General features: G+C 47.4%; 1 protein-coding gene across 4 annotated transcripts in view; it reads left to right on the forward strand.

The window, feature by feature from the left end:
- alkbh3 (alkB homolog 3, alpha-ketoglutarate dependent dioxygenase) overlaps positions 1-27309 on the forward strand; it is an 80932-nt gene that overhangs the window by 42615 nt on the left and 11008 nt on the right. For all 4 annotated transcript variants that reach the window (XM_068046453.1, XM_068046452.1, XM_068046455.1 and 1 more), the window contains 2 exons: positions 2354-2442; positions 2552-2761. In XM_068046453.1, the coding sequence (XP_067902554.1) occupies positions 2354-2442; positions 2552-2761 (299 nt within the window). The remainder of the gene's footprint in view (positions 1-2353; positions 2443-2551; positions 2762-27309) is intronic.

The raw sequence follows: 27309 nt of genomic DNA on the forward strand, positions 1-27309 counted from the left end.
ACCCCCTGTCTAAGACTCTGACTTCTCCCCCCCCACCCTTCCCCCCACCTTGCAGAGCCGCCGAGACCGTGACCCCTTCCCCCCTCTTGCAGGGTCCCTGAGACCCCACCCCCCTGTCTGAGACCCCGAGACCCTGATTCTCCCACCCACCACTCCCCTGCAGAGTACACAACAATACAGTCTGACAGCAATCGCCTCTGAACACTCTCTTCCCCTTTGCAGCACTATTCGTGGCTGCCTCCCCATCTTGGCACTGAAGCCTCTTGCCTGGTGCCGCCAGCTTTTAACAGTCATGAACCCAAAGGTACGTGAGTGCCACTGCCTTCCACTCAATTACAAGCCAACCATTAAATCAAGGTTAACTACCTGTAAATACATTACAAACAACTTCTCATCAATTGAAAATAGAATCTAGTCGCGTTGGGGCGGCAGTGCCGCCTTGGTGCTTTTCCGCCGCTGACAAAATCTGGAACTGATGTCATGATGCTGGATTTGTGGGCAGGCTTTTCCAATGCAATTCTCCACCCTCCCCCCCTCCGGCCGCATTAAATTCTGCCCTCTGAATGCAGTCTTCCTTCCTCAAAGTGCTCGCAGATCTATCTGTACCTTGATTATAGCACTAATGCTCGTTGGAACCAATTTGGTCTTCGTACTAGTATAAATAATGAAAGGAGTAATTAGGATCCAATGATCCAGTTCTGATGTAACAAAGAACAAGAGAGAATAATGTTGCTTGGGTTGAAGATAAGAAAATGGAGCTTCATTCCTTTCAGACATCGATACCTTCCCCATGCAGTCCTGTTCACTGCTCAAGGTCATTTGCCATTGCAGTTGCCTGAACTCCAGCATGCGTGGTTGATTCATTTTGTATGCTACTTAAATGCTTATATTGGTTGTGTTTTTCCATTGGTTCTGACAAATTCTACCCTTGGAGGAAATTATGTATTCAATCCATCCTAATCAGGCAAAGTTCCTAAAGGTAGGATCTCTTTCCAAGAATGCAGTTCCAGGAGTGCTACCAAGTCATCATTCAAACATACCTAATTAACTTGCCATACATATAGGAAGGTTAGAATGAGGATTGTCCTAGTCCCTTACTTTTTGATATTCGTTTCTCTACCTTCCTATATCAATCTTAACTTTTCTCTTGTTGAGAACGGGACAATATTAGTTTTGCAATGTATCTGTTTTTATTGCATAGTCGTACTAAATAAATATTCTAAATTTCTTTGTTACTTATAACATGGGTATTGAAATTTGCTCTATTTTATAGCTATTTTTCATTCCCCACCCTACCCCGTAGAGTAATACCAGTTCTGTAAAGATGAGCGTGCCACCAACACACTTATCTGAATTGGCCAAACCTTCCAATAAGCTCTGTGTTTTTCATCATGTTTTATGTCTTTCTGCTAAATTAAACCAATTTACTGCAGTACAACATTGGAATTAACCACATTTTTCACTTATTGAAACAGTGGTGTTTCCTAAACTGTTTAGTTAAATACCGTCCACTGTGCAGTTTGGTGTCACTTTGGTGAATTAAATTGTCGCTCCCTTTTATAAACTGATTGCCAACTTTTGATTTCTGTTTTGAAGCAAGATTCTATTATTCAACATAAAAATGTTCCATAAAACAAACTTAGCATTTTGTGCTTTGTTTTCAGCATTTCACAAATGCTTTGCGAATAATTTCAGTTGCCCTAGCATTTTAAAGAAAATTTTCCGTAATGTTCCTTTTAATATGAAACATGGGTACACTATTCAAAAGGGTACGTTGCCTTAATGATTCGGGAGAGGAGGGGAAGTGAACCCAGTGAAATTATCCTGATAGATCAGTTGCTTCTATTTTGTGTTTTGTGGTGTGACTCCAAACCTGATATGTTTGAAGTAAGCACGATAATATCTAAAATGATAAAAGAGTAATGCAGACTTTTTTAAAAATGTCAACCTACCTGAAGGGATATAAACAGAAAGTGCTGGAAATACTCAGCAGGTCTGGCAGCATCTGTGGAGCGAGAAACAGAGTTGACGTTTAGAATCAGATATGACTCCTCTTCAGAACCTGAAGGGACCTGTACTGGTTTCATGGTCATTGCCAGCTCCTGGGGCCTTGTAGTATCCACAGGCTATTTGATTGTGAGGGGCATCACAGCCAAACTCGATCCTTTCCACACCAGCCATCCATACTAATGCACTTTCCAGCAGAGTCATAGGATGCACTCAAAAGTGAGAATTGTGGCTGATTCTCTTTTTGACTAACCTTTGCTTGATTTGGGAATGGTATATTTGGAACTGTACAATGGCTATTGGCAAAAGGACTTATTTTTACCTATGAATGTTTTATGTGCTACAGATAGATCATATCAGGAGCCGCGACTCACAGCGTGGTATGGAGACCTCCCTTACACATATTCCCGCACATCTATGAAATCAAACCCTCATGTATGTTATTTCACCTTCTTTAAAGCAAACTACCCATCTCTACTGCTGTTCTTGGATCCACCAGGGTTTTTTTTAATGACCTGTTGATAAGCTGTTGTGTTCCATTTAGTGGCACCCTCTGCTGACAATGCTGAAGGATCACATTGAGGAAGTAACTGGATACACATTTAATTCTCTTCTTTGTAATCTATACCGAAATGGCAAAGACAGCATTGATTGGCACAGTGATGATGAACCATCGTTGGGACGAAAACCTATTATTGCATCACTCAGCTTTGGGGAAACCAGGAACTTTGAAATGAGGAAAAAACCACCTCCAGTAAGTATGACTTTTTATTTTAAATTGCTTTAAAGTCAAAGGAAATCACTTTTTAATTGTATTTCTTTGTTTTACACAGATAATGTTAAGTGTGCAAACTATGGATACAGTTAAATCTCAGTTATTACCTGTAATAGAGGGAAACACCAGTAGTTAATGGTAATTGACAAAAAAGGCAAGAGTTGGTCTTGCACATATAATACAGCAAAACTATAAACACTGTAATAAAAATGCAGACAAAAGAAGTATTATGTTTATTTAATCAAAGGAGGTAAACTGGAAATAACTGAAGAAACATTAGGTTGATTGTTTAAAGAGGAAATGTCTCGTGATTTTGTCTGGCAAAAGTTTTAAGATAATCAGGGGTCAGATAATTGGAGTGTGGATAATTAATGTTTCACTATATTACAGAACAAAACAGGTTGCAGGTAATTTATAATACTGATAGATCTCCTATGGTAGGTCAGAGGTTATGGTGTTATAATGGCTGAGTGCTCAGAACCATGGAAAAAATTACAGCACAGAAGGAGGCCATTCAGCCCGTTGTGTCTGTGCCAGCCGAACAAACTAGCCATCCAATCAAATACCACCTTCCAGCACCTGGTCCATAACCTTGCAGGTTGTAGAACTTCAGGTACATGTCCAGGTACCTTCTAAAAGAATTGAGGGTTTCTGCCTCCAGCACCATTCCTGGCAGTGAATTCCAGACACCCACCATCCTCTGGCTGAAAAAGATTTTCCTCATGTCGCCTTAATCCTTCTACCAATCATCTTAAATCTGTCCCCCTGGTAATTGACCTCTCCGCTAGGGGAAACAGGTCCCTCCTGTCTACTCTATCTAGGCCCCTCATAATTCTGTACACCTCAATTAAGTCACCCCTCAGCCTCTTCTGTTCTAGGGAAAACAACCCTAGCCTATCCAATCTTTGCTCATAGCTCCAACATTCAAGCCCTGGTAACATTCTTGTAAATCTCCTCTGTACTCTCTCCAAAGCAATTACGTCCTTTCTGTAATGTGGTGACCAGAACTGTACGCAATACTCCAGCTATGGCCTAACCAGCATTTTATACAGTTCCAGCATTACATCCCTGCTTTTGTATTCTATACCTCGGCCAATAAAGGAAAGCATTCCATATGCCTTCTTCACCACCCTACCTGTCCTACCACCTTCAGGGACCTGTGGCCATGCACTCCAAGGTCTCTCACTTCTTCTACCCCTCTCAATATCCTCCCGTTTATTGTGTATTCTGTCGCTTTGTTTGCCCTCCCCAAATGCATTACCTCACACTTCTGTGGATTGAATTCCATTTGCCACTTTTCCACCCACTCAACCAAACCATTGATATCACTCTGGAACCTACAGCTATCCTCTACACTGTCAACTACACGGCCAATTTTTTTGTCATCAGCAAATTTCCCAATCATGCCTCCCATATTTAAGTTCAAATCATTAATATATACCACAAGCAGCAAGGAACCCAATGCTGAACCCTGTGGAACACCACTGGAAACAGCTTTCCATTCGCAAAAACATCTGTCGACTGCTACCCTTCGTTTCCTGTCACTGAGTCAATTCTGGATCCAACCTGCCACATTCCCCTGTATCCCATGGGCTTTCATTTTACTGACCAGTCTGCCATGCGGGACCTTGCCAAATGCCACATCCACTGCACTACCCTCGTCAATCCTCCTTGTTACTTCCTCAAAAAATTCAATTGTTAGTAAGACATGACCTTCCTTTAACAAGCCCATGCTGACTATCCCTGATTAATCCGTGCCTTTCTAAATGGCAGTTTATCCTGTTCCTCAGAATTGATTTTCACAACTTACCCACCACTGAGGTCAGACTGACCAGCCTATAATTATTTGGCCTATCCCTTGCACCCTTTTTAAACAATGGTACAATGTTCGCAGACCTCCAATCGTCTGGTACCTCGCCTGTATCTAGTCAGGATTTGAAGATGATCCTCAGCGCATCCGCTATTTCCTCCCTGGCTTCCTTTAACAACCTGGGATGCAATCCATCCAGCCCTGGCGATTTATCCACTTTCAAGGATGCCAGACCCTCTAGTATTTCCTCTCTCATTATGCTTATTGTATCTAATATTTTGCACTCCTCCTCTTTTACTACAATATCTGCATTAACTCTCTCCTTTGTGAAGACTGAGACAAAAAACTCATTAAGAATCCTCCCCACATCTGCGGCATCCACGCATAAAATTCCCTTGTACATCTCTGATAGGCCCTACCCTTTCCTTAGTTATCCTCTTGCTCTTAACGTACTGATAAAACATCTTTGGGTTTTCCTTGATTTTACCTGCCAATAATTTTTCATGTCCTCTCTTTGCTTTTCCAATTTCCTTTTTTACTTCACCCCTGCACTTTCTACACTCCTCTCGGCTTTCTAAAGTATTAAGATTTTTGTGATTGTCGTAAGCTTTCTTTGTCTGTTTTAACTTGCCTTGTAAGCTTCCAGATGTCCAGATATGAGAATGGGAGAGGGTGTACATCACCACAGTACAAATTTGATAAGATTGTGACAGACAGTGATTTTGGCTTGGTTTGTGAGACATGGAGCTGCATTTTAAGAGTCCCGCTGCCAAAGTAGGCGGCGGACGTAAAATAATGCAGCTGCCTGCACGGGCACCATGTCAGAGAGCCAGCGCGTGCTCATTTGCATGGTCACAGTGCCCGCCCCGTGTGATGACATGGAGGGGGCGGGAGAGCCATCACAGGCATTGGCGTCCAGCGCTGGTGCGTTTTTAAAGGGCTCACATCCCTCAATGGACATTTAAAATTTTAAAGGGCCAGATAAGTGAACGTTTCGCAAAAAATAATTACATTTCCTTTCTACGCATTTTCCCACTCCCCCATTGGCAATTCAAAACATTCCTGCCCTTCTCTCCACCGCCCCCCCCCCCCCCCCCCACCCCGGAATTCATATATTGAGAATTTGACCTTTTTCCCCCTTCCAAAGTACGGCACCTTTGCCCGTTGCCCCTTCCCATCATCCACCCCGGCCAATCCGCAGTCTTGTCCGCCCGTTCCCCCCGTCCCGTACAGAGAAAAAATCCTCCTGCCCCCTCCCCACAGGTGTCACGCCACGTTTCCCCAAACAAGGATTCGAAGGCACGGCGTTGTCAGCCGCCCGAATGAAGATCGGTGTGGCGATTAAGGAGGCGACGGGACCCTCATTAAATCAGGTATGTAAATTAGTTTACATATTGAAATGGGGATCCTGTTGTCGAGCGGCGGAGCTGCCGCCACGAGGCCTTGCTGCCGCCGAGATTGGTATGGGGCCTGCCGCCATCGGGGTCAGTGGCGGGCCTTCACCGTACCGATCTTCATTGCCCCCAAGCCACTGTTCCTGATGGCAGAAGGGCTTTAAAATCCAGCCCAAGGTGTTTTCCTTACCAACTGGAGACAGATAAAGATTTGTTTCCTAAACAGTTTATCAAACTCAAATAAATAAATAAATTCTGCATGTAATTGCACAAGTAAGTAATCATTTTCATATAAAATAAAAGCAAGAAATGCTGGAAATACTCAGCAGGTCTGGCAGCATCTATGGAGAGAGAACCAGAGTTAACATTTCAGGTCAGTGACCCTTCATCAGAACTGGCAAATATTGGAAATGTAAAAGGTTTTAACCAAGTAAAGTGGGGGTGGGGCAAGAGATAACAAAAGAGAGGGTGTTGATGGGATAAGGTCACAGAGAATAACTGACCAGAAGGTCATGGAGTAGAGGCAAACGGTATGTTAATGGTGTGCTGAAAGACAAAGCGATAGTACAGAGAGGGTGTTAATGGACAGAAAACTGAACAGCCTGGCCCCTAGCACAAACATGAAAAAAGCAGTAGGTAGGCACAGTAGAAACAAACTAAAATAAAATAAACACATAAAAAAGAAAAATAACTAAAAATAAAAAAGGGGGCCCGTCATGCTCTCAAATTTTTGAACTCATTGTTCAGTCCGGCAGGCTGTAGTGTGCCTAATTGGTAAATGAGCTGCTGTTCCTCGAGCTTGGATTGATGTTCATTGGAACACTGCAGCAATCCCAGGGCAGAGATGTGGGCATGAGAGGAGGGGGGAATGTTGAAATGGCCAGCAACCAGAAGCTTTCGGACTGAGTGGAGGTGTTCCGCAAAGCGGTCACCCAATCTGCATTTGGTCTCCCCAATGTAGATGAGACGACATTGTGAGCAGCGAATGCAGTATACTAAATTGAAAGAAGTACAAGTAAATCGCTGCTTCACCTGAAAGGAGTGTTTGGGGCCTTGGATAGTGAGGAGAGAGGAGGTAAATGGGCAGGTATTACACCTCCTGCGATTGCAGGGGAAGGTGCCGTGGGGGTAATGGAAAAGTGGACCGGGGTGTTGGGGAGGGAATGATCCCTTCGGAATGCTGAGGGGAGGGGAAGATGCGTTTGGTAGTGGCATCACGCTGGAGGTGGTGGAAATGGCAGAGGATAATCCTTTGGATGTGGAGGCTGTAGTATACTGTATTTGCATACTGTTCCAGATGCATCAAAATAGCAAAAGCCTTTATTTGCATGCATTGACATCAGAGGTTACATATATACAGTAAGCCAGAGTGTACAAAGGTATTTAGCCAAATGCCCCACATTTCATAAAAAATTGCATGCAGAAATTGTTTGCAAATTAATCCACATCCATGAGAGTTACTTTATTTGCAAGTTAACTTTTGTAATTTCCTGTTTTCAACAAGTCATGAGGTGCTCTTTAGCTTGCTCAGCTTGATGCTCATTGCAAGCACTGCACAGGCTGATGTGGTTTTTAATCTCATTGCTCATGTTTGGCCAGTTAAACACTTCTGTTGTCTTTGATTCGAAGATTCGATTCCCTGATGGCTTGTGTGGATGGGTTAATGACCCTAGTCCCTTTGTACAAGATACCATCTTGGGCAGTCACTTCATTTCTGTATGCCCAATACTCTCTTACAGCAACAGGTATGTCCTTGGTGGTTTCAGGCCATCCTTTCATTACAACTTCTTGTAGCACTTGAAGAGTTCTATCTTGTTGCGAGTTTGCTTGATCTGAGCAAGCTGCTTGTCTGTCAGATTGAATGTCTCTGCTGGGTTGATGAATTCCAGAGCATGTTGTTCTGATGCTTCTTGTTGAATCTGGAAGATTTTACACTCTGTGTTAGCATCATCAACTTCCTTCAAAGGGAGGAGAGCTGTTGACAGCATGTCGGCAATGTACATCTGCTTCCCTTGCTTGTACTTCACTTCAAGTTATATCTCTGCAAACGAAGTAACATCCTTTGCAAGCGCTTTGGAGCAGATAGAAGCGGATTGAGAAGAATACTTTGAAATGGCTGTGGTCAGACTCTACCATCAATTTCTCTCTCCCAAACAGATACTGGTTCAAATGTTCACAAGCAAGGACGATAGCCAGGCACTCTTTCTTGATTTGTGCATAGCGTCGTTCAGTTTGCATTAATGCTTTGGATGCAAATGCATTTGGTTGTCCTTGCTGCGTAAGGGTCGCTCCACGTCCTGTTTCACTGGCATCACACTGCAGGATGACTTCACCCCCCTCTCTCTCTCTGTCCCCCCTCTCTCTCTCTGTCCCCCCCCTCTTCTCTCTGTCCCCCCCCCTCTCTCTCTGTCCCCCCCCCTCTCTCTCTGTCCCCCCCCCCTCTCTCTCTGTCCCCCCCCTCTCTCTCTCTGTCCCCCCCCTCTCTCTCTCTGTCCCCCCCCTCTCTCTCTCTGTCCCCCCCCTCTCTCTCTCTGTCCCCCCCCTCTCTCTCTCTGTCCCCCCCCTCTCTCTCTCTGTCCCCCCCCTCTCTCTCTCTGTCCCCCCCCCTCTCTCTCTCTGTCCCCCCCCCTCTCTCTCTCTGTCCCCCCCCTCTCTCTCTCTGTCCCCCCCCTCTCTCTCTCTGTCCCCCCCCTCTCTCTCTCTGTCCCCCCCCTCTCTCTCTCTGTCCCCCCCCTCTCTCTCTCTGTCCCCCCCCTCTCTCTCTCTGTCCCCCCCCTCTCTCTCTCTGTCCCCCCCCTCTCTCTCTCTGTCCCCCCCCTCTCTCTCTCTGTCCCCCCCCTCTCTCTCTCTGTCCCCCCCCTCTCTCTCTCTGTCCCCCCCCCCTCTCTCTGTCCCCCCCCTCTCTCTCTCTGTCCCCCCCCTCTCTCTCTCTGTCCCCCCCCTCTCTCTCTCTGTCCCCCCCCTCTCTCTCTCTGTCCCCCCCCTCTCTCTCTCTGTCCCCCCCCTCTCTCTCTCTGTCCCCCCCCTCTCTCTCTCTCTGTCCCCCCCCTCTCTCTCTCTGTCCCCCCCCTCTCTCTCTCTGTCCCCCCCCTCTCTCTCTCTGTCCCCCCCCTCTCTCTCTCTGTCCCCCCCCTCTCTCTCTCTGTCCCCCCCCCTCTCTCTGTCCCCCCCCTCTCTCTCTCTGTCCCCCCCCCTCTCTCTGTCCCCCCCCTCTCTCTCTCTGTCCCCCCCCCTCTCTCTCTCTGTCCCCCCCCTCTCTCTCTCTGTCCCCCCCCCTCTCTCTCTCTGTCCCCCCCCTCTCTCTCTCTGTCCCCCCCCCTCTCTCTCTGTCCCCCCCCTCTCTCTCTCTGTCCCCCCCCTCTCTCTCTCTGTCCCCCCCCTCTCTCTCTCTGTCCCCCCCCTCTCTCTCTCTGTCCCCCCCCTCTCTCTCTCTGTCCCCCCCCTCTCTCTCTCTGTCCCCCCCCTCTCTCTCTCTGTCCCCCCCCTCTCTCTCTCTGTCCCCCCCCTCTCTCTCTCTGTCCCCCCCCTCTCTCTCTCTGTCCCCCCCCCTCTCTCTCTCTGTCCCCCCCCTCTCTCTCTCTGTCCCCCCCCCTCTCTCTCTCTGTCCCCCCCCCCTCTCTCTCTCTGTCCCCCCCCTCTCTCTCTCTGTCCCCCCCCTCTCTCTCTCTGTCCCCCCCCCTCTCTCTCTCTGTCCCCCCCCTCTCTCTCTCTGTCCCCCCCTCTCTCTCTCTGTCCCCCCCTCTCTCTCTCTGTCCCCCCCCTCTCTCTCTCTGTCCCCCCCCTCTCTCTCTCTGTCCCCCCCCTCTCTCTCTGTCCCCCCCCTCTCTCTCTCTGTCCCCCCCCCCTCTCTCTGTCCCCCCCCCCCTCTCTCTGTCCCCCCCCCTCTCTCTCTCTGTCCCCCCCCCTCTCTCTCTCTGTCCGCCCTCTCTCTCTCTGTCCGCCCTCTCTCTCTCTGTCCGCCCTCTCTCTCTCTGTCCGCCCTCTCTCTCTCTGTCCGCCCTCTCTCTCTCTGTCCGCCCTCTCTCTCTCTGTCCGCCCTCTCTCTCTCTGTCCGCCCTCTCTCTCTCTGTCCGCCCTCCCGCTCTCTGTCCGCCCTCTCTCTCTCTGTCCGCCCTCTCTCTCTCTGTCCGCCCTCCCGCTCTCTGTCCGCCCTCCCGCTCTCTGTCCGCCCTCCCGCTCTCTGTCCGCCCTCCCGCTCTCTGTCCGCCCTCCCGCTCTCTGTCCGCCCTCCCGCTCTCTGTCCGCCCTCCCGCTCTCTGTCCGCCCTCCCGCTCTCTGTCCGCCCTCCCGCTCTCTGTCCGCCCTCCCGCTCTCTGTCCGCCCTCCCGCTCTCTGTCCGCCCTCCCGCTCTCTGTCCGCCCTCCCGCTCTCTGTCCGCCCTCCCGCTCTCTGTCCGCCCTCCCGCTCTCTGTCCGCCCTCCCGCTCTCTGTCCGCCCTCCCGCTCTCTGTCCGCCCTCCCGCTCTCTGTCCGCCCTCCCGCTCTCTGTCCGCCCTCCCGCTCTCTGTCCGCCCTCCCGCTCTCTGTCCGCCCTCCCGCTCTCTGTCCGCCCTCCCGCTCTCTGTCCGCCCTCCCGCTCTCTGTCCGCCCTCCCGCTCTCTGTCCGCCCTCCCGCTCTCTGTCCGCCCTCCCGCTCTCTGTCCGCCCTCCCGCTCTCTGTCCGCCCTCCCGCTCTCTGTCCGCCCTCCCGCTCTCTGTCCGCCCTCCCGCTCTCTGTCCGCCCTCCCGCTCTCTGTCCGCCCTCCCGCTCTCTGTCCGCCCTCCCGCTCTCTGTCCGCCCTCCCGCTCTCTGTCCGCCCTCCCGCTCTCTGTCCGCCCTCCCGCTCTCTGTCCGCCCTCCCGCTCTCTGTCCGCCCTCCCGCTCTCTGTCCGCCCTCCCGCTCTCTGTCCGCCCTCCCGCTCTCTGTCCGCCCTCCCGCTCTCTGTCCGCCCTCCCGCTCTCTGTCCGCCCTCCCGCTCTCTGTCCGCCCTCCCGCTCTCTGTCCGCCCTCCCGCTCTCTGTCCGCCCTCCCGCTCTCTGTCCGCCCTCCCGCTCTCTGTCCGCCCTCCCGCTCTCTGTCCGCCCTCCCGCTCTCTGTCCGCCCTCCCGCTCTCTGTCCGCCCTCCCGCTCTCTGTCCGCCCTCCCGCTCTCTGTCCGCCCTCCCGCTCTCTGTCCGCCCTCCCGCTCTCTGTCCGCCCTCCCGCTCTCTGTCCGCCCTCCCGCTCTCTGTCCGCCCTCCCGCTCTCTGTCCGCCCTCCCGCTCTCTGTCCGCCCTCCCGCTCTCTGTCCGCCCTCCCGCTCTCTGTCCGCCCTCCCGCTCTCTGTCCGCCCTCCCGCTCTCTGTCCGCCCTCCCGCTCTCTGTCCGCCCTCCCGCTCTCTGTCCGCCCTCCCGCTCTCTGTCCGCCCTCCCGCTCTCTGTCCGCCCTCCCGCTCTCTGTCCGCCCTCCCGCTCTCTGTCCGCCCTCCCGCTCTCTGTCCGCCCTCCCGCTCTCTGTCCGCCCTCCCGCTCTCTGTCCGCCCTCCCGCTCTCTGTCCGCCCTCCCGCTCTCTGTCCGCCCTCCCGCTCTCTGTCCGCCCTCCCGCTCTCTGTCCGCCCTCCCGCTCTCTGTCCGCCCTCCCGCTCTCTGTCCGCCCTCCCGCTCTCTGTCCGCCCTCCCGCTCTCTGTCCGCCCTCCCGCTCTCTGTCCGCCCTCCCGCTCTCTGTCCGCCCTCCCGCTCTCTGTCCGCCCTCCCGCTCTCTGTCCGCCCTCCCGCTCTCTGTCCGCCCTCCCGCTCTCTGTCCGCCCTCCCGCTCTCTGTCCGCCCTCCCGCTCTCTGTCCGCCCTCCCGCTCTCTGTCCGCCCTCCCGCTCTCTGTCCGCCCTCCCGCTCTCTGTCCGCCCTCCCGCTCTCTGTCCGCCCTCCCGCTCTCTGTCCGCCCTCCCGCTCTCTGTCCGCCCTCCCGCTCTCTGTCCGCCCTCCCGCTCTCTGTCCGCCCTCCCGCTCTCTGTCCGCCCTCCCGCTCTCTGTCCGCCCTCCCGCTCTCTGTCCGCCCTCCCGCTCTCTGTCCGCCCTCCCGCTCTCTGTCCGCCCTCCCGCTCTCTGTCCGCCCTCCCGCTCTCTGTCCGCCCTCCCGCTCTCTGTCCGCCCTCCCGCTCTCTGTCCGCCCTCCCGCTCTCTGTCCGCCCTCCCGCTCTCTGTCCGCCCTCCCGCTCTCTGTCCGCCCTCCCGCTCTCTGTCCGCCCTCCCGCTCTCTGTCCGCCCTCCCGCTCTCTGTCCGCCCTCCCGCTCTCTGTCCGCCCTCCCGCTCTCTGTCCGCCCTCCCGCTCTCTGTCCCCCCTCCCTCTCTCTGTCCGCCCCCCTCTCTCTCTCTGTCCGCCCCCCTCTCTCTCTCTGTCCGCCCCCCTCTCTCTCTCTGTCCGCCCCCCTCTCTCTCTCTGTCCGCCCCCCTCTCTCTCTCTGTCCGCCCCCCTCTCTCTCTCTGTCCGCCCCCCTCTCTCTCTCTGTCCGCCCCCCTCTCTCTCTCTGTCCGCCCCCCTCTCTCTCTCTGTCCGCCCCCCTCTCTCTCTCTGTCCGCCCCCCTCTCTCTCTCTGTCCGCCCCCCTCTCTCTCTCTGTCCGCCCCCCTCTCTCTCTCTGTCCGCCCCCCTCTCTCTCTCTGTCCGCCCCCCTCTCTCTCTCTGTCCGCCCCCCTCTCTCTCTCTGTCCGCCCCCCTCTCTCTCTCTGTCCGCCCCCCTCTCTCTCTCTGTCCGCCCCCCTCTCTCTCTCTGTCCGCCCCCCTCTCTCTCTCTGTCCGCCCCCCTCTCTCTCTCTGTCCGCCCCCCTCTCTCTCTCTGTCCGCCCCCCTCTCTCTCTCTGTCCGCCCCCCTCTCTCTCTCTGTCCGCCCCCCTCTCTCTCTCTGTTCCCCCCCTCTCTCTCTCTGTCCGCCCCCCTCTCTCTCTCTGTCCGCCCCCCTCTCTCTCTCTGTCCGCCCCCCTCTCTCTCTCTGTCCGACCCCCTCTCTCTCTCTGTCCGACCCCCTCTCTCTCTCTGTCCGCCCCCCTCTCTCTCTCTGTCCGCCCCCCTCTCTCTCTCTCTTCCCCCCCTCTCTCTCTCTCTTCCCCCCCTCTCTCTCTCTCTTCCCCCCCTCTCTCTCTCTCTTCCCCCCCTCTCTCTCTCTCTTCTCCCCCTCTCTCTCTCTCTGTCCCCCCCCCCCCTCTCTCTGTCTCTCTGTCTCTCTGTGTCCCTCTCTCTCGGTCTCCCCCCTCGCTCTCTGTCCCCTCTCTTTCTCTCTCCCTCCCCCTCTCTCTCCTCCTGTTCCCCCCCCCCCTCTCTCTCTCTCCCCTCTCCCCCTCTCTTTTCCTCGTCTCTCGGTCCCCCCTCTCTCTCTCTCCCCTATCCCCTCTCTCTCATTCCCTCTCTCTCCACCCCACTCTCTCCCTGTCTCCCCTCTCTCTTCCCCATCCCCCCCCTCTCTCTCTCCCCCTGTTCTCCCCTCTCTCGATCCCCCCTCTCCCCCTCTGTGTCTGTCCCTCTTTCCCTCTTTCCCTCCTCCTTCTCTGTCCCTCTCTCTCTGTCACTCTCGCTCTCTGTCTCTGCCTCTCTCTCTGTCTCAACCTCTCTTCTCCCTCTGTCCCTCTCTCTCTCTTGCTCTTTTTCTCCCCAATCTCTATTTCTGCCCTCTCTCTGTCCTTGCTTTGCCCCCCTCCGTCTTCCGTCCCCCCGCCTCTCTGTCCCTGTACCCCCCCTCCCTCCCGTCCCCCTCTCTCTCATTCTCTCCCTGTCCCTCCTCATTGTCTGCCTGTCCCCCTCTCTTTCTCTCTCCCCTCTCTCTCCCTGTCCCCTCTCTCTCCCTGTCCCCTCTCTCTCTCTCCCTGTCCCCTCTCTCTCTCTCCCTGTCCCCTCTCTCTCTCTCCCTGTCCCCTCTCTCTCTCTCCCTGTCCCCTCTCTCTCTCTCCCTGTCCCCTCTCTCTCTCTCCCTGTCCCCTCTCTCTCTCTCCCTGTCCCCTCTCTCTCTCTCCCTGTCCCCTCTCTCTCTCTCCCTGTCCCCTCTCTCTCTCTCCCTGTCCCCTCTCTCTCTCTCCCTGTCCCCTCTCTCTCTCTCTCCCTGTCCCATCTCTCTCTCTCCCTGTCCCCTCTCTCTCTCTCTCCCTGTCCCCTCTCTCTCTTTCTCCCCGCTCTCTCTCTCTTTTCCTTGTCTCCCGGTCCCCTCTCTCTCTCTCCCCTATCCCCTCTCTCTCTCCCCTCTGTCCTTTCTCTCTCTCCCCTCTCTCATCCCACCTCTCTCTACCCCTCTCTGTCACTCTTTCTGTCCCTCCCTCTCTCTCTCTCCCTCCCTCTCTCTCTGTTTCTCTCTCTGTCCCCCATTTTTCCCTCTGTCCCCCCTCTCACTCTCTCCCTCTTTCTCGCTTTCTGTTCCCCCACTCTGTGTCTCTCTCTGTCCCCCCTCTCTCTCTCTCTCCCTGTCCATCTCTCTCTCTCCCTGTCCATCTCTCTCTGTTTCTACCTCTCTCTCCCTCTCTCTGTCTCTGTCCACTGCCCTCTCTCTCCCTCTCTCTCTCTCTGTCCACTGCCCTCTCTCTTCCTCTCTCTCTCTGTCCACTGCCCTCTCTCTCTTTCTGTTCCTCTCTGACAGTTGCAGAGCGCGGGAACTCAGTAGACCAGTTTTGTGATTGGTCAATTTTTTTTTCGTGATTGAGCAGAAACAGGCTTCCAATTCAGACAAGTTCGGGTTTTTCGGTAGGCTTTTAAAAAAAATCAGAACCAGCCAGAGAAGCGCGAACTTGTCCGAATTGGAAGCGCTATTTCTGCTCAAGCACCTGTCAGCTGTGAAAGTGACAGCTACGATTTTTTAAAAATCAGACTGGCTTGGAAGAAGAAGTCAACAGGAAATTTCTCATCCCTGAAATTATCAGTCACGGGCACCAAAATCCTTTACCACAGACACTGGTATCCATGTATGGACACATTGCTGACCTCTGCATGTGTGGCAAGCCAGAGTGTATTTATCCAAATAAAGATGGTGGCTGTCAAGATTTTCATTGGCTCACTTCTTTTCTGTGCACATTACATCTCTATGACAGTGAACTTCTTATCCAATCTTGTCTGCAGTCTCACTGTAGTGTTTGATAAAACCATCATCCTCCACCTTCCAGTTGTGTGGGATTAGAATTGCATACTTCCCTCCTATCTGTCTGAATGTAGCCAGCACATCTCCAGCAATGGTTTCTCTTCCTGACTCCGGATTGTAAGGATTTATTTTCAACAACCATGTCTTTCCCATCTATATGCTGTTCCCTGGTAACATTGCCCATAGACGCAGGCCGGAATTTTACGCCATCCCAGCAAGCCGGATGGTGGCGGGGGTGGGTGGCGTAAAATGGAGCGGAAGGCTCCGGGAGGCCTTCCCGACCCGCTCCCGCCCCACTTTACGTGGGGTGGGGGGGGGATGGAAAATGGGCTGCACGCCCCCCAGGCCAATCAAGGTCCTTAAGTTGCCAATTAACAGCCAATTAAGGGCCTTTGCCTGCCTTCATGGGGATTTTACCCGCATCCTGGAGCCAGGAAAGGCCACCCGGTGAAAGCTGGCAGCCTCTCAGCGCCCCGGGGATGGGCCCTGACAAATGGGCACAGGGCGCCTGATTGAGGTCCACCGCCGCTTCCCCGACCACCCTCCAAACGACCACCCTTGCCTTACCGGGGCCCGACTGATTACCCCCGGCGAGGCAACCCAAACTTACCTGCACTCCTGGCTCCATGTCCTCAGCTGGGCTGGAGTCCCAGCAGTGGCCACCTCTCCAGGTGGCAATACTGAGCCTAAGAGTTGCCAGCCCGATGATTGGCCGGCAGCTCAATGAGGCGGGACTTCCTCCCTCAAGCAGGTGGAAGTCCCGCCTTAGAACAATTAAATCCTGGGGACCCGTAAAATGCGGGACGGATCCCCATGCTAGACGGAAGCAGGTTCGCCACTGACCTTTATGATCGGTGGCCAGCTCCCATCCGCCCAATGTAAAATCCAGCCCACAGTGTTAGTTTCTACACATACGCTGACAACAGCCTGCTCCTTCTCTCGGTGTTAATTTGTTTTCTAATGCTCCTTCAATCTCCAAAATGGAGGATGAGCCCAGAATGCAAACAAAATAAAGTATGTAGTTTTAACTTAATGTTATTTTAAATGCAAAAACAATATGGAAAAGCTAGAATAAAGTTGCATTAGAAAAACCTAAAAATAGAAGTGAGAGGAGAGAAGACAGGAGGCTGGGTAATTTCATACCCCATTGTCGTTAGTTTGAGAAAGGCACAAGGAGAGGCCTAGAATTGATATTTATGCCAGGTAAGCCATGAGAAAGGGGGTACATTTAAAATACATCACAATAGTGGGGATGAGGAAGAAGGATTTCCTTCCACAGTCCCTAAAATGCAGATGCTGACCAATGAACAACTCAAAATAAAAACGGAAAATTCAGAAAACACACAAGTCCATCAGCATCTGAAAAGAAGTTAAATATGTTTTTCTTTATCTGAAGCTGAAGGATCTGTTTCCAGCATTTTCTGTTTTTCTGTTTTGTGTACTATTTTCCCTCAATAATTCATGTCTAGAATTTATTGTGTGGGTGCCGCAGAACAACGTTAATGTTAATGGCTTCTACTCCATGTATTAAAAAGGAAATCCTGTTATCAAAGTCCCACTCAAGGGCTTAAGCACATAATCTAAGCAAACATTTCAAAGAGAATGGTGCAGACAGTGATGTAACATTAAACCAATATCCTGTCTGCCTGTTCAAGTGGACATAAAAGATCCCATAGCTCTATTCAAAGAAGAACTGAAATTTCTCCTAATGTCCTGGACAACATTCTTCCCTCAACCTGCAGCAACAAAACAATGATTACCTGGTCTCATTTGCTCTTTGTAGGATATTACTGTGTATTTATGATTGTATTTGTCTGCATAACAGTGACTATACTTCAGAATTAATTCACTGGTTGTGAAGTTGGTTGGTTACTTAGTGATGCCCTGAAGATGTAAAAAAGAAGTATATAATTTCAAGTTCATTCTTTATCAGATTTTGTTTTAAACATGTCATTGTTTTCTTGCATTGAATCTTTTGGAATGATTTTGTCTCAAAGCCATGAAAGCTGATGACTAGAAGAACCAGCGAAGAGGTGTTAATTGAATTTGATGTGTGGGAGCTGAATTTACCTGAACTGACTAGATTACTGAAATATCCTACATTATTTGCTTCTTTATAGTTCAGCTCCTTCACACTGATTGGTAACTTATCCAGAGCAGCAATGTCATGAGGACTTAAATTTTAAACACCACCCAAAATAGACAAATAGAGAGGAGAGCAAAGAATGCTAATGTTATAAAATGTTTTTTTTTAGAGAAAACAAGATTTCCAATAGTGCAACCCTTTCTAAAGAGCCACAGAGAGGAAACTAGCCAAAATTTGTGCTACAGATTTTTAAAATGGAAGACTTGCAAAAAGTTCATTGTAGTCCAGCTGTATTTCTAGCAATTAAAGGGGCTTACAAGCTTTCTGTTATTGACTGATGCTGTTGGTAAGAACTTTACAAAGCATAGTGCAACACTTCACACTGTAATACAGTAATAAAAATTGTAGCCAATGTTATTGTAATTTTTAAATTTTCAAATATAGTTAAAATGATCCATCCTCGTATGCACACGGGTTTTACAAAACTGGCTACAAGATTTCATGGCCATTCTGCAATATCAAGTGGTCTTGGCAGGCTTTACTGATTCAGCTGGTCTGTAATTTTATTACTAACTAGAATGATGTGGAAATGTGAACAGTGATTGTTTTGGGAATATCAGAATTCAGTGTACCTCCATTTTGTTTTTAGATTACAACAAATATATTTGAACAATGTGAATGGCATATGAACTTTGGTACAGTAATTGTCCTCTGTATATCTTGTAATGACCTTCCCCTTTAAAAAAAAAAGTTTCACACACAACACATTTAATATATTGCCTCACCAATCACTGTAGTAATCTGTCAGCACTGATTCAGTGTTAAGGCCACATCCTGGTCCATTTCTTGTCCATGTATTTTAGTAATCATCAAGGTTCTAGATAAAACTTAGATGAAATAACAGTTGCACTCTGTTTAACCTAGCGAACAGTTACAAGTGTAAGGTTTACACTTCAGGTTTTAAACCGCACTTTTTAAAATCCTAAAACATTTATAAAACAGGTCAAAGCCATATGCTTGACTTATATACTGGAAGCTCTGAGCCTAACATCTGACTCCTTTCTGCTCCCTGGCCGCTTGCTTAAACCCAGTGGTGCTCGACCGCGGTCTCCTCTGGGGTGAACTTCAAACCTACACCTGACCATCAAGAAGATTGCCAAATTCACCTTAAGACCAGCCACATCCATTATGAGCTAACCTTCACTAACACTGAGACTTTCATTTAGTCCTGTTGCCTCCATGCTCAGTCTGTTTAGTTTTCACCTTGCGAGCCTTCTGATCCCCACCCAACACAAACTGCTATCAGTTCAAAACTTGACTGTCCATATCCTGACTCCATTTGCCAACTCATTGATTTCAGATTCCTCATCCTGTTTATAGATCTTTTCATTGCTTCATTCTATCCTGTTTCTACAACCTTTCCATGTCTCAGCTGATATCCTCCAATTTTCTGACACTGTCTTGTATGACCCTTCACCCAGTTGACCGTAGAGCTATTAGCAATGACTTGAATTCTGGCATTCTCTTTCGCTACACATGCACACACATATGCTTATGTCCTATATCTATTTTTCTCTTTCTACATTTTTGTTCTTTATTTTCTGTCCTGTTTTGCTTTTCTCCTTTTCTGTCTTTTCCCATATTCTTTTCAATATTTTCTGTTTTTCTCTCTTTCCCCTTTCTCCCTCTCCAACATCCTTCTGACAATCTATCTCTCCAACTATACCTTCAGGTGCCTCCCAACTCCTGCATAATGTTAATTCTCCTTTCTCTCACTCTTCATTCTCTCCCCCCCCCACCTCCGCCACTCACCCATTGAAGCACCCTTGGGGCATTTTACTATATTGCAGATATTTTGTACATACAAACATATGAAGTAGGAGCAGGTGTAGGTTATTCGGCCCCTCAAGCCTGCTGCGCCATTCTATAAGATCATGGCTGATCTGTTTGTGGACTCAGCTCTGCTTTCCTGCCTACCCTGATACCCTTTGACTGCCGTATTTGTCAAGAATCTGTGTACCTCTGCCTTAAAAATATTCAATGACCCTGCCTCCACCGCTGTACGCAGAAGAGAGTTCCACAGACTCACGACCCTCTGAGAGAAGAAATTTGCATCTTTGTCTTAAATGGGAGACCCTTTATTTTTAAACACTAGTTTTAGTCTCTCCCACAAGGGGAAACATCCTTTCAACATTAACCCTGTCAAGTCACCTCAGGATTTTATATGTTTCAATAAGATCACCTCTCATTCTTCTAAATTCCAATGAATACAAACCCAACCTATCCAACCATTCCTTATAAGTTAAATCTCTCATCCCAGGACTCAGTCAAGTGAACCTTCTCTGAACTGCTTCCAATGCAGTTATATCCTTTCTTAGGTAAGGAGACTAAAACTGTACACAATACTCTAGATATGGTCTCACCAATACCCTGCATAACTGTAGCAAAACATCTCTACTTTTAGATTCCATTCCCCTCGCAATAAATGACAACATTGTATTTGCCGTCTTAATCACTTGCTGTACCTGCATACTAACTTTTTGTGTTTCATGTACTAGGACACCCAGATCCCTCTGCATCTCAGAGTTCTGCAATCGCTCTACACTTAAATAATATGTTGCTTTTCTATTTTCCGCCAAAGTGGACAAGTCCACAGTTTCCTACATTATACTCCATCTGTCATTTTGTAAATGAGGGTTGCTGTTTGTTGTGAGACAAAATTTTCAAGTGGAGGAAAGTATATTTAGATATTTGCAAGACTAGTCAATAAAGCAAGCAATGCTTAGTTATATAACAAATCAATAGAATATAAATCTGAGATCAGGCCGTAGCTTGAATACTGCCCTCAACTGAGAAACAAGGGAAATATTCAATCTGGAAATGATGCAGCGAAGGACCAGAAGGCAAAACGCTAGTACCAGAGAATTGAATTGTGAGGAAAGGTTTTTATAAAAATCTGCTTCTTCAGCCTTGAAAACAAGCAAATGGCAGGGGATCCTTTATATAGATATGTGATACTAAGTGGAATAGAAAGTGTTAATCTGGAGCACTATTTCAAGTTACATTATAACTAAGATGAGGAAAACAAGATTTACACTGCTATAAGGCAAGTTCAAGACTTAAATAGTGAAGCACTTCACACAAAAAGTGATCACTAGTTGGAGCATTTTGCAAGAAAGGTACTGGAGGCAAAAGCTTTTGGATCACTAAAGAGACTGTTGGATGCTGTGATGGAAAGGGTGTCTGGAAGGATAAGTTTAGGTAGGTTGAATGGGTTCCCTGTACTTTTCTTTGTGAATGTTGCAGGACAGCAACAGTCGAGATCAGGTTACTTGAACCTATTAGAATGCCAACAATGTCTCACTCCCACTGGGTATTATTTTTGATGAGACTTGAATGGGTGCACTACTGAGAGGTCCTATCCATCTCTGCATAACGCTGCTTCTGTTTTTGGAGAGTATTAAAATAAGAATTGATTTAAAAGCTCACCTTGTCTTTGGTAATACAAAATAAATCTGGCTTTTCTCTGCTTCTGTCATTTAACCGTTTCAGTATTTACATTACTAAATTCTGTCGTTAGGGAAATCTTTGCAATCTACCCCATTTTTTTAGTCCAGATCAGAAGACTGAATGTCTTACTGAAGATACAGCATTTCCATCATTTGCCAGGGGCTCCGAAGTAAAATTTCACTGGACTACTTGCATGTCAGAAAATTGTGATTTTTAAAAGTTCAAGATGGAGTCCGGAAGGTCAAGTGACCTCACATCCACTCTGCAAAAGGACAAGACATAAGTCTTGGTTACCAGGAGAGCAGAGAATACAGATCAAATAATTTCTTTTGAAAAACAGAGACTGCAGGGCTAGCACCTGAAGAACAATGGGTTTCGCCCTCCCAAACTTACGGATCATAAAACAAGGAGTCAGTAATTTGGAAGCTGCAAATGTTTCAGACAGCTGTTAACACCTGGGAAGAATGTATGGCCAAGTGGCTCTGTGAAACCAGACTTTTGCACTCTGCATATTAGAACAGGTCAATAAGCTATTGACTTTTGAATCCAGATAAATTTAACAGACTTTCTGAAGGCAGACAGGCTATAAGAAGGGAACTCGATGGTTACTGCCTCACAGGAGCCTGTAAGAAAGGAAGGCAACTAGCAGTGGTGGCCTCGAGAGAGAGAGAAAGGGAACACCTGCTCGGAAGCCTGATACAGTGAAAGGCTGCGAAGAGTTGAACCTGTTTCGAAAGTTGAAGCTTGTGGAGAAGTAGGAGACCAGCAGGATCACCTGAAAACGCCTTATTCATGGACGTCTAGGTCAGAAGTGAGCGAAGAGGACATTGGCTTGACAGAGTAGATGCTGGAAGGATGTTTCCCCTGGCTGGTTGGGGGCGGGGGGGGAGGGGGACACAGTCTCAGAATAAGAGGTAGGCCATTTAGGACTGAGATGAGGAGGAATTTGTTCACTCAGAGGATGGTGAATCTTTGTAATTCTCTACCCCAGAGGGCTGTGGAGGTTCAGTCATTGAGTATATTCAAGACAGAGATCGATAGATTTCTAGATATTAAAGATATCAAGGGATATGGGGATAGTGCAGGAAAATGGCACTGAGGTTGAAGATCAGCCATGATCTAGTTGAACGGCGGAGCAGGCTCGAGGGGCTGTATGGCATACTCCTGCTCCTATGTTCCTATGATTTTTGAAAAAATCTGGGGAGATCCAACCCATTGCAACTGGGAGGAATTTGGTACTTTTAACTGCAAAGAATTTTGCCATAAAAAGTGTGGTGTGAGGTTTTCAAGTATTTTAAGAAGTAGTTTTTAAAAATTCTTTCATGGGAAGTGGACATCGTTGGCAGGCCAGCATTTGTTGCCCATCCCTAATTGCCCTTGAATGGAGTGGCTTGCTAGGTCATTTCATGGGCAGTTAAGAGTCAACCACATTCTGTGGGTCTGGAGTCACATGTAAGCCAGACCAGGTAAGGACGCAGGTTTCCTTCCCTAAAGGACATTTGTAATTGGGGTGTCAGTTACTCACAATGCACTATTGAGTTCCGAAGAAGGGTCACTGACCCGAAACGTTAACTCTGCTTCTCTTTCCACAGATGCTGCCAGACCTGCTGAGTGAATCCAGCATTTCTTGTTTTTGACTCACAATGTACTGTTCAGTTAATGGGAATTTCTTTTAATTTAGTTGTTATATTAAAAGTCTTAAAATGTGAAATTTGGTTATGTAATTCTTTAAATTGGTCTGGGGGGGTTCATATCTCGTATTTTTCATGTTAACAATCTCACTGAGGTCATAACACTTGGCATCAACTAATCGTTCTGATGTTATAGGATAACTGCATAAAATCAAAGGTGAAGATTAAATTGATTCACATAGTTTCAGAATCTATATTTATAACCCATTCTGAAAATCTTATTAGATCAAAGCGTCAAACTTCCATGTTCATGACAAAACTGCTTTAAAAACAATCTGAAGAATCTATAATAAAAACAAGAAATGCTGGAACCACTCAGCAGGTCTGGCAGCATCTGTGAAAAGAGAAGCAGAGTTAACGTTTCGGGTCAGTGACCCTTCTTCGGAACTGACAAATATTAGAAAAGTCACAGGTTATAAGCAAGTGAGGTGGGGGTGGGGCAAGAGATAACAAAGGAGGTCTAGATTGGACCAGGCCACATAGCTGACCAAAAGGTCACGGAGAATCTATAGCTTTTTGAAATGATTGCCTGTGGATGGCAGTGGTGCTACTGAAAATTGTGTGGGTGGCATTGACAGTGCAGGGAAAATCTAACTTGAGGTGCTGAAGGTTCCCATAGCAACTGCATGAAAGTGCTGGCTTAAAGTATATGTATCATGCATCTGTGAATACCCTTCCTGGAGGAAAAAAAATAAAAAATATGTCATTCCCATGGATAAATCAATAACAGTAATATACTAAGACCTTAGGTATTGCATTACAAACAGCATTTATTTAGTTTTGCAATTAAAATGGTTGGAGGTCTATTTTAAGGAAAACTTACCAGATAAGTGTGCTAAAAATTTGTATTCACAATGCAGTTGCTTTATGAGGAAGCATGGCATGCAGATATTCATTTTTATTATTTGAATATGTTTTGTAAAACTTGCCATTACATGATTGGAGTACCTCTATGAACTAGGTTCAATAGAATTCCATTATTGGAAAGGAAAAGGGAAATACATAGTACTGACTACTGTGCAGGATTTCCGATGTTGAAGGGGACATGGGGGAGGGGAGGTTGGGGACACTGCAAACTGTTCCCAGACCTGTTGCTGATAGAAGCATGCCCTTGTTATTGACTGACTTCTGTCTCCTGGGTAATGCAAAAATTAGTTTTGGTAGTGAGCCATATGTTCATGACATTTAAAGCTTGCTGAATGTTTGATCTACATTAGCTTTTTGGGACACATTATGGCAGTTTTTTTTCCTTGGGGTGACGTAGAGATGAGTCATGTCACAGGCCACAGTACGAAATAGTACCATTCTGGTTATGTACAATCTCAGATGTTTTTGATGCAAGATCGAATTTCAGTGATCCACTAGTCTCTAAGCTCCTTGTTTAGCAATGAGTGCATTAGCATTTGTGATGCAAAGGCATAACTTATTTTTGACTGGCAAGGCTATGAAAGAAGCTTTCTTCTCTCACTCTAGTTTGATAGTGAGTTGGTTGTCTTGTATAATATATATTCCAGAACGAGGCAAAGAGTTTGCCACAATATCGTTCTTCATTTAAATGAATCACCATTTTGTTTTGTATTTATATTGCCTCCAAGCATACTCATATTTCTACTGTGGGCGAAAAGGCATTCAGTCCTTAGATTTCTGCCATTGCTGCTAGAAAGAACTTGTATTCATATTGCACCTTGCCTATTTCTAGGACGCCCCATTGCATTATTCACTGTTATGTAGGCAAATGCAGCAACCAGTTTGTGCACAGTAAGGCCACACAGCATCAGTTTTAGTTTTGGTTGAAGTTTAAATATTGGCCAGGACATCAAAGATGCTCCTTTGCTCCTCAAATAGTACCATTGGCTTTTACATGCACCTGAACAAGTGACAGGACCATGGTTTAACTTCTGATGTTAAAAATGGCATCTCTGACAATGTAGCACTCCTCAGTACTACATTGAATTGTCAGCCAATATTAAGTCATGTAGTAGGATTTGAACGCACAACCTTTTAACTCACGGGTAAAACTGTTACCAACTGAGCCAAGCTTGCTTGTGCTGATTCATTCTCTAATATTTCCATCGCTTTCTTGATATAGACTTATTTCCCATCTACTCAATCAATCATGTCTACGAGGCGAGGCAGCTTCAAGCTATTCTGAGTAATGTTAAAATGCAATCTGATTTCAATCGAACATTCAAATGTGAAGGGGTGAAAAAATTTAAGTATGTTATTAAAGTCTAGAAATTTATCATCGCTGTTGTAAAAAATGTATTAATCTGTTTATTTTAAATGTATTAATACTTCTGTTAAAATAGCAGAGAGGAATTTTATTTAACACGCTCACAGTAATTTCCAGACTTAAGCTTGCCTTCTTCTAAACACTTTCTCAAATGACATTTTTAATATCGGTATATAAAATTTTCCAGCTTCGCACTGTAAAAAGCTCGTGGTTGTGCTCAGTATGCTAAGCATATTTTTAATGTAGAGAAAATTAAAGGGAAAATATGGTGGAAATGTAATACAGAAAAATGTTACAGACTAAATAAGCTTGTAACATATTTCTATTTCATTTCCAAACTTCTATTCATGTTCTTTAGATTGACACTCCCTCAAATAATTATTTTGTACCCTTTGTTGGGTCTCCTGCAACATGCATCATCTGTGACTGGGAGGGCAGGATCCTGTTCTTAAGCCTTTCCCAGTGTAATTCTGAAACCCTCTGTTGAAGTCACAAGAGCAGCCAGGCAGTGGTTCTCACTGCATTTTAACTCTTCCCTTTTTAAGAACTGCCTGATTTTCAGTGTGCCATTCACCACAGCAGAATGGCTGAGAATGGGGACATACATGTGGAGGCCAAGGGCACAAAGCCATGCATCGCATCACCACAGAACCTAACTATCTTCAAATGTTTTCATTACAGACCAGAATCAAGTCCATTTTTCTTTTTTTAGGGGATGTTTTGCATCAGTGACAAAGTGTGAGATTGGTGTTGGTCCACCATTTTAAATGTATGAATATGTATTATGATTTGTTCTTTTTAACCAATGCCATTTTCTTGCACAAATGGCTTGACATCTGTCAACTTACGATCTGTATTTTTCGTTGTCTGCTATACTCAGTTAAGATAGCCTCAGGCTAACAGTTAGTCCACTTATCAGTAATACTGTGGATTGTTATATTCCCAATACATCTCATGTTGAACTGAAAGCCAGAAAATAGTATGGCAAACCCATTTCAAACAGGCTAAAACTACTGAATTAATATTTTTACTTGATGATTCATAGAAATGAAGACATTGATACTACACAGCTTAAGTTGTAATTTACAGTTGAACCAGGATGACTGTTCAGAAAAATCCATTGTTCTTCTAGTTTAAAATGACAGTCTTTTTGTAATGTATAAGCTACTGCTTACAGAATTTAATGCATCTGGTTGTATATCAGGGCAGTGTCCCCACTGAAGCGAATCACTGGGGGAGAAATTTGATCACGTCGTGCCACTTCTAGCAGTGCTACACAAACTTAACTTGATTCCCTGGGGGCAGAGAGTGCCACAGACTGCTGCCTGCCTATAATTGAAGAATGCTTCACAAACCAGGCAGGTAGCAGCCTGCAGCACTTAGCTCACCAGATGTTGCAGGATAAGCTATTAAAAAAGGCTTGCATTAATATAGTACCTTTCATGACCACCAGACATGTCAAAACACTTTACAGCCAATGAAGTAATTTTGAAGTAAACAAAGTACTGAGGATGCTAAATCTGAAATAAAAACAGAAAGTGCTGGAAATACTCAGCAGGTCTGGCAGCATCTGTGGAGAGAGGAACAGAGTTGTACTGTTCTTAGATTTCCAGAAGGCATTTGATAAGGTGCCTCATCAAAGCTTATTGTGGAAAATAAAAGCTCATGGTGTAGAGGGTAAAATATTGGCATGGATAAAAGATTGGCTAGCTAACAGGAAACAGAGAGTAGGTATAAAGGGTCATTTTCTGTTTGTCAAGATGTAACGAATGGTGTGCCACAGGAATCAGTGCTGGGTCCTCAACTTTTTACAATTTATATAAATGACTTGGATGAAGGGACCGAAGGTATGGTTGCTAAATTTGCTGATGACACAGATAGGTAGGAAAGTAAGTTGTGAAGAGGACATAAGGAGGCTACAGAGGGATACAGATAGTTTAAGTGAGTGGGCAAAGATATGGCAAATAGAGTATAATGTGGGAAAATGTGAAATTGTGCATTTTATCAGAAAGGATGAAAAAAGAAGCATATTATCTAAATGGTGAGAGATTGCAGAGCTCTGAGATGCAGAGGGATCTGAGTGTCCTAGTGCATGAATCACATAAGGTTGGTATGCAGGTTCAGCAAGTAATTAGGAAAGCTAATTGTAAGAGGTGAGTTGATCGAAACATATAAGATCCTGAAGGGTTTTGATAGGGTGGATGTGGAAAGGATGTTTCCCCTTGTGGGAGAATCTAGAACTAGGGTTCACTGTTTAAAAATAAGGGGTCATCCATTTAAGACAGAGATGAGAAGAATCTTTTTCTCTCCGAGTGTGAGTCTTTGGAACTCTCTTCCTCAAAAGGCAGTGGAAGCAGAGTCTAAATATTTTTAAGGCAGAGGTAGATAGATTCTTGATAAGCAAGGGGGTGAAAGGTTATCGGGGGTAGGAGGGAATGTGAAGTCGAGGTTACAGTCAGATCAACCATGATCTTATTGAATGACAGCAGCTCGAGGGGCCAAGTGGCCTACTCCTGCTCCTAATTCATATGTTCGCACCTATGTTCCTAGAGTTAACGTTTCAGGTCTGTGGCCTTTCATCAGAACTCATGAAAAGTCACAGAACTGAAACGTTAATTCTGCTCTTCTCTCCACAAATGCTGCCAGATCTGCTGAATATTTCCAGCACTTTGTTTTTATTTAAGTAATTGTGAAGTGTAATCATTGTTGAAATGTAGGAGATCTGTCGTACCTG

The sequence above is a fragment of the Heterodontus francisci genome, chromosome 14 (genome assembly GCF_036365525.1).
Source record: "Heterodontus francisci isolate sHetFra1 chromosome 14, sHetFra1.hap1, whole genome shotgun sequence".
NCBI classification, from domain to species: domain Eukaryota; kingdom Metazoa; phylum Chordata; class Chondrichthyes; order Heterodontiformes; family Heterodontidae; genus Heterodontus; species Heterodontus francisci.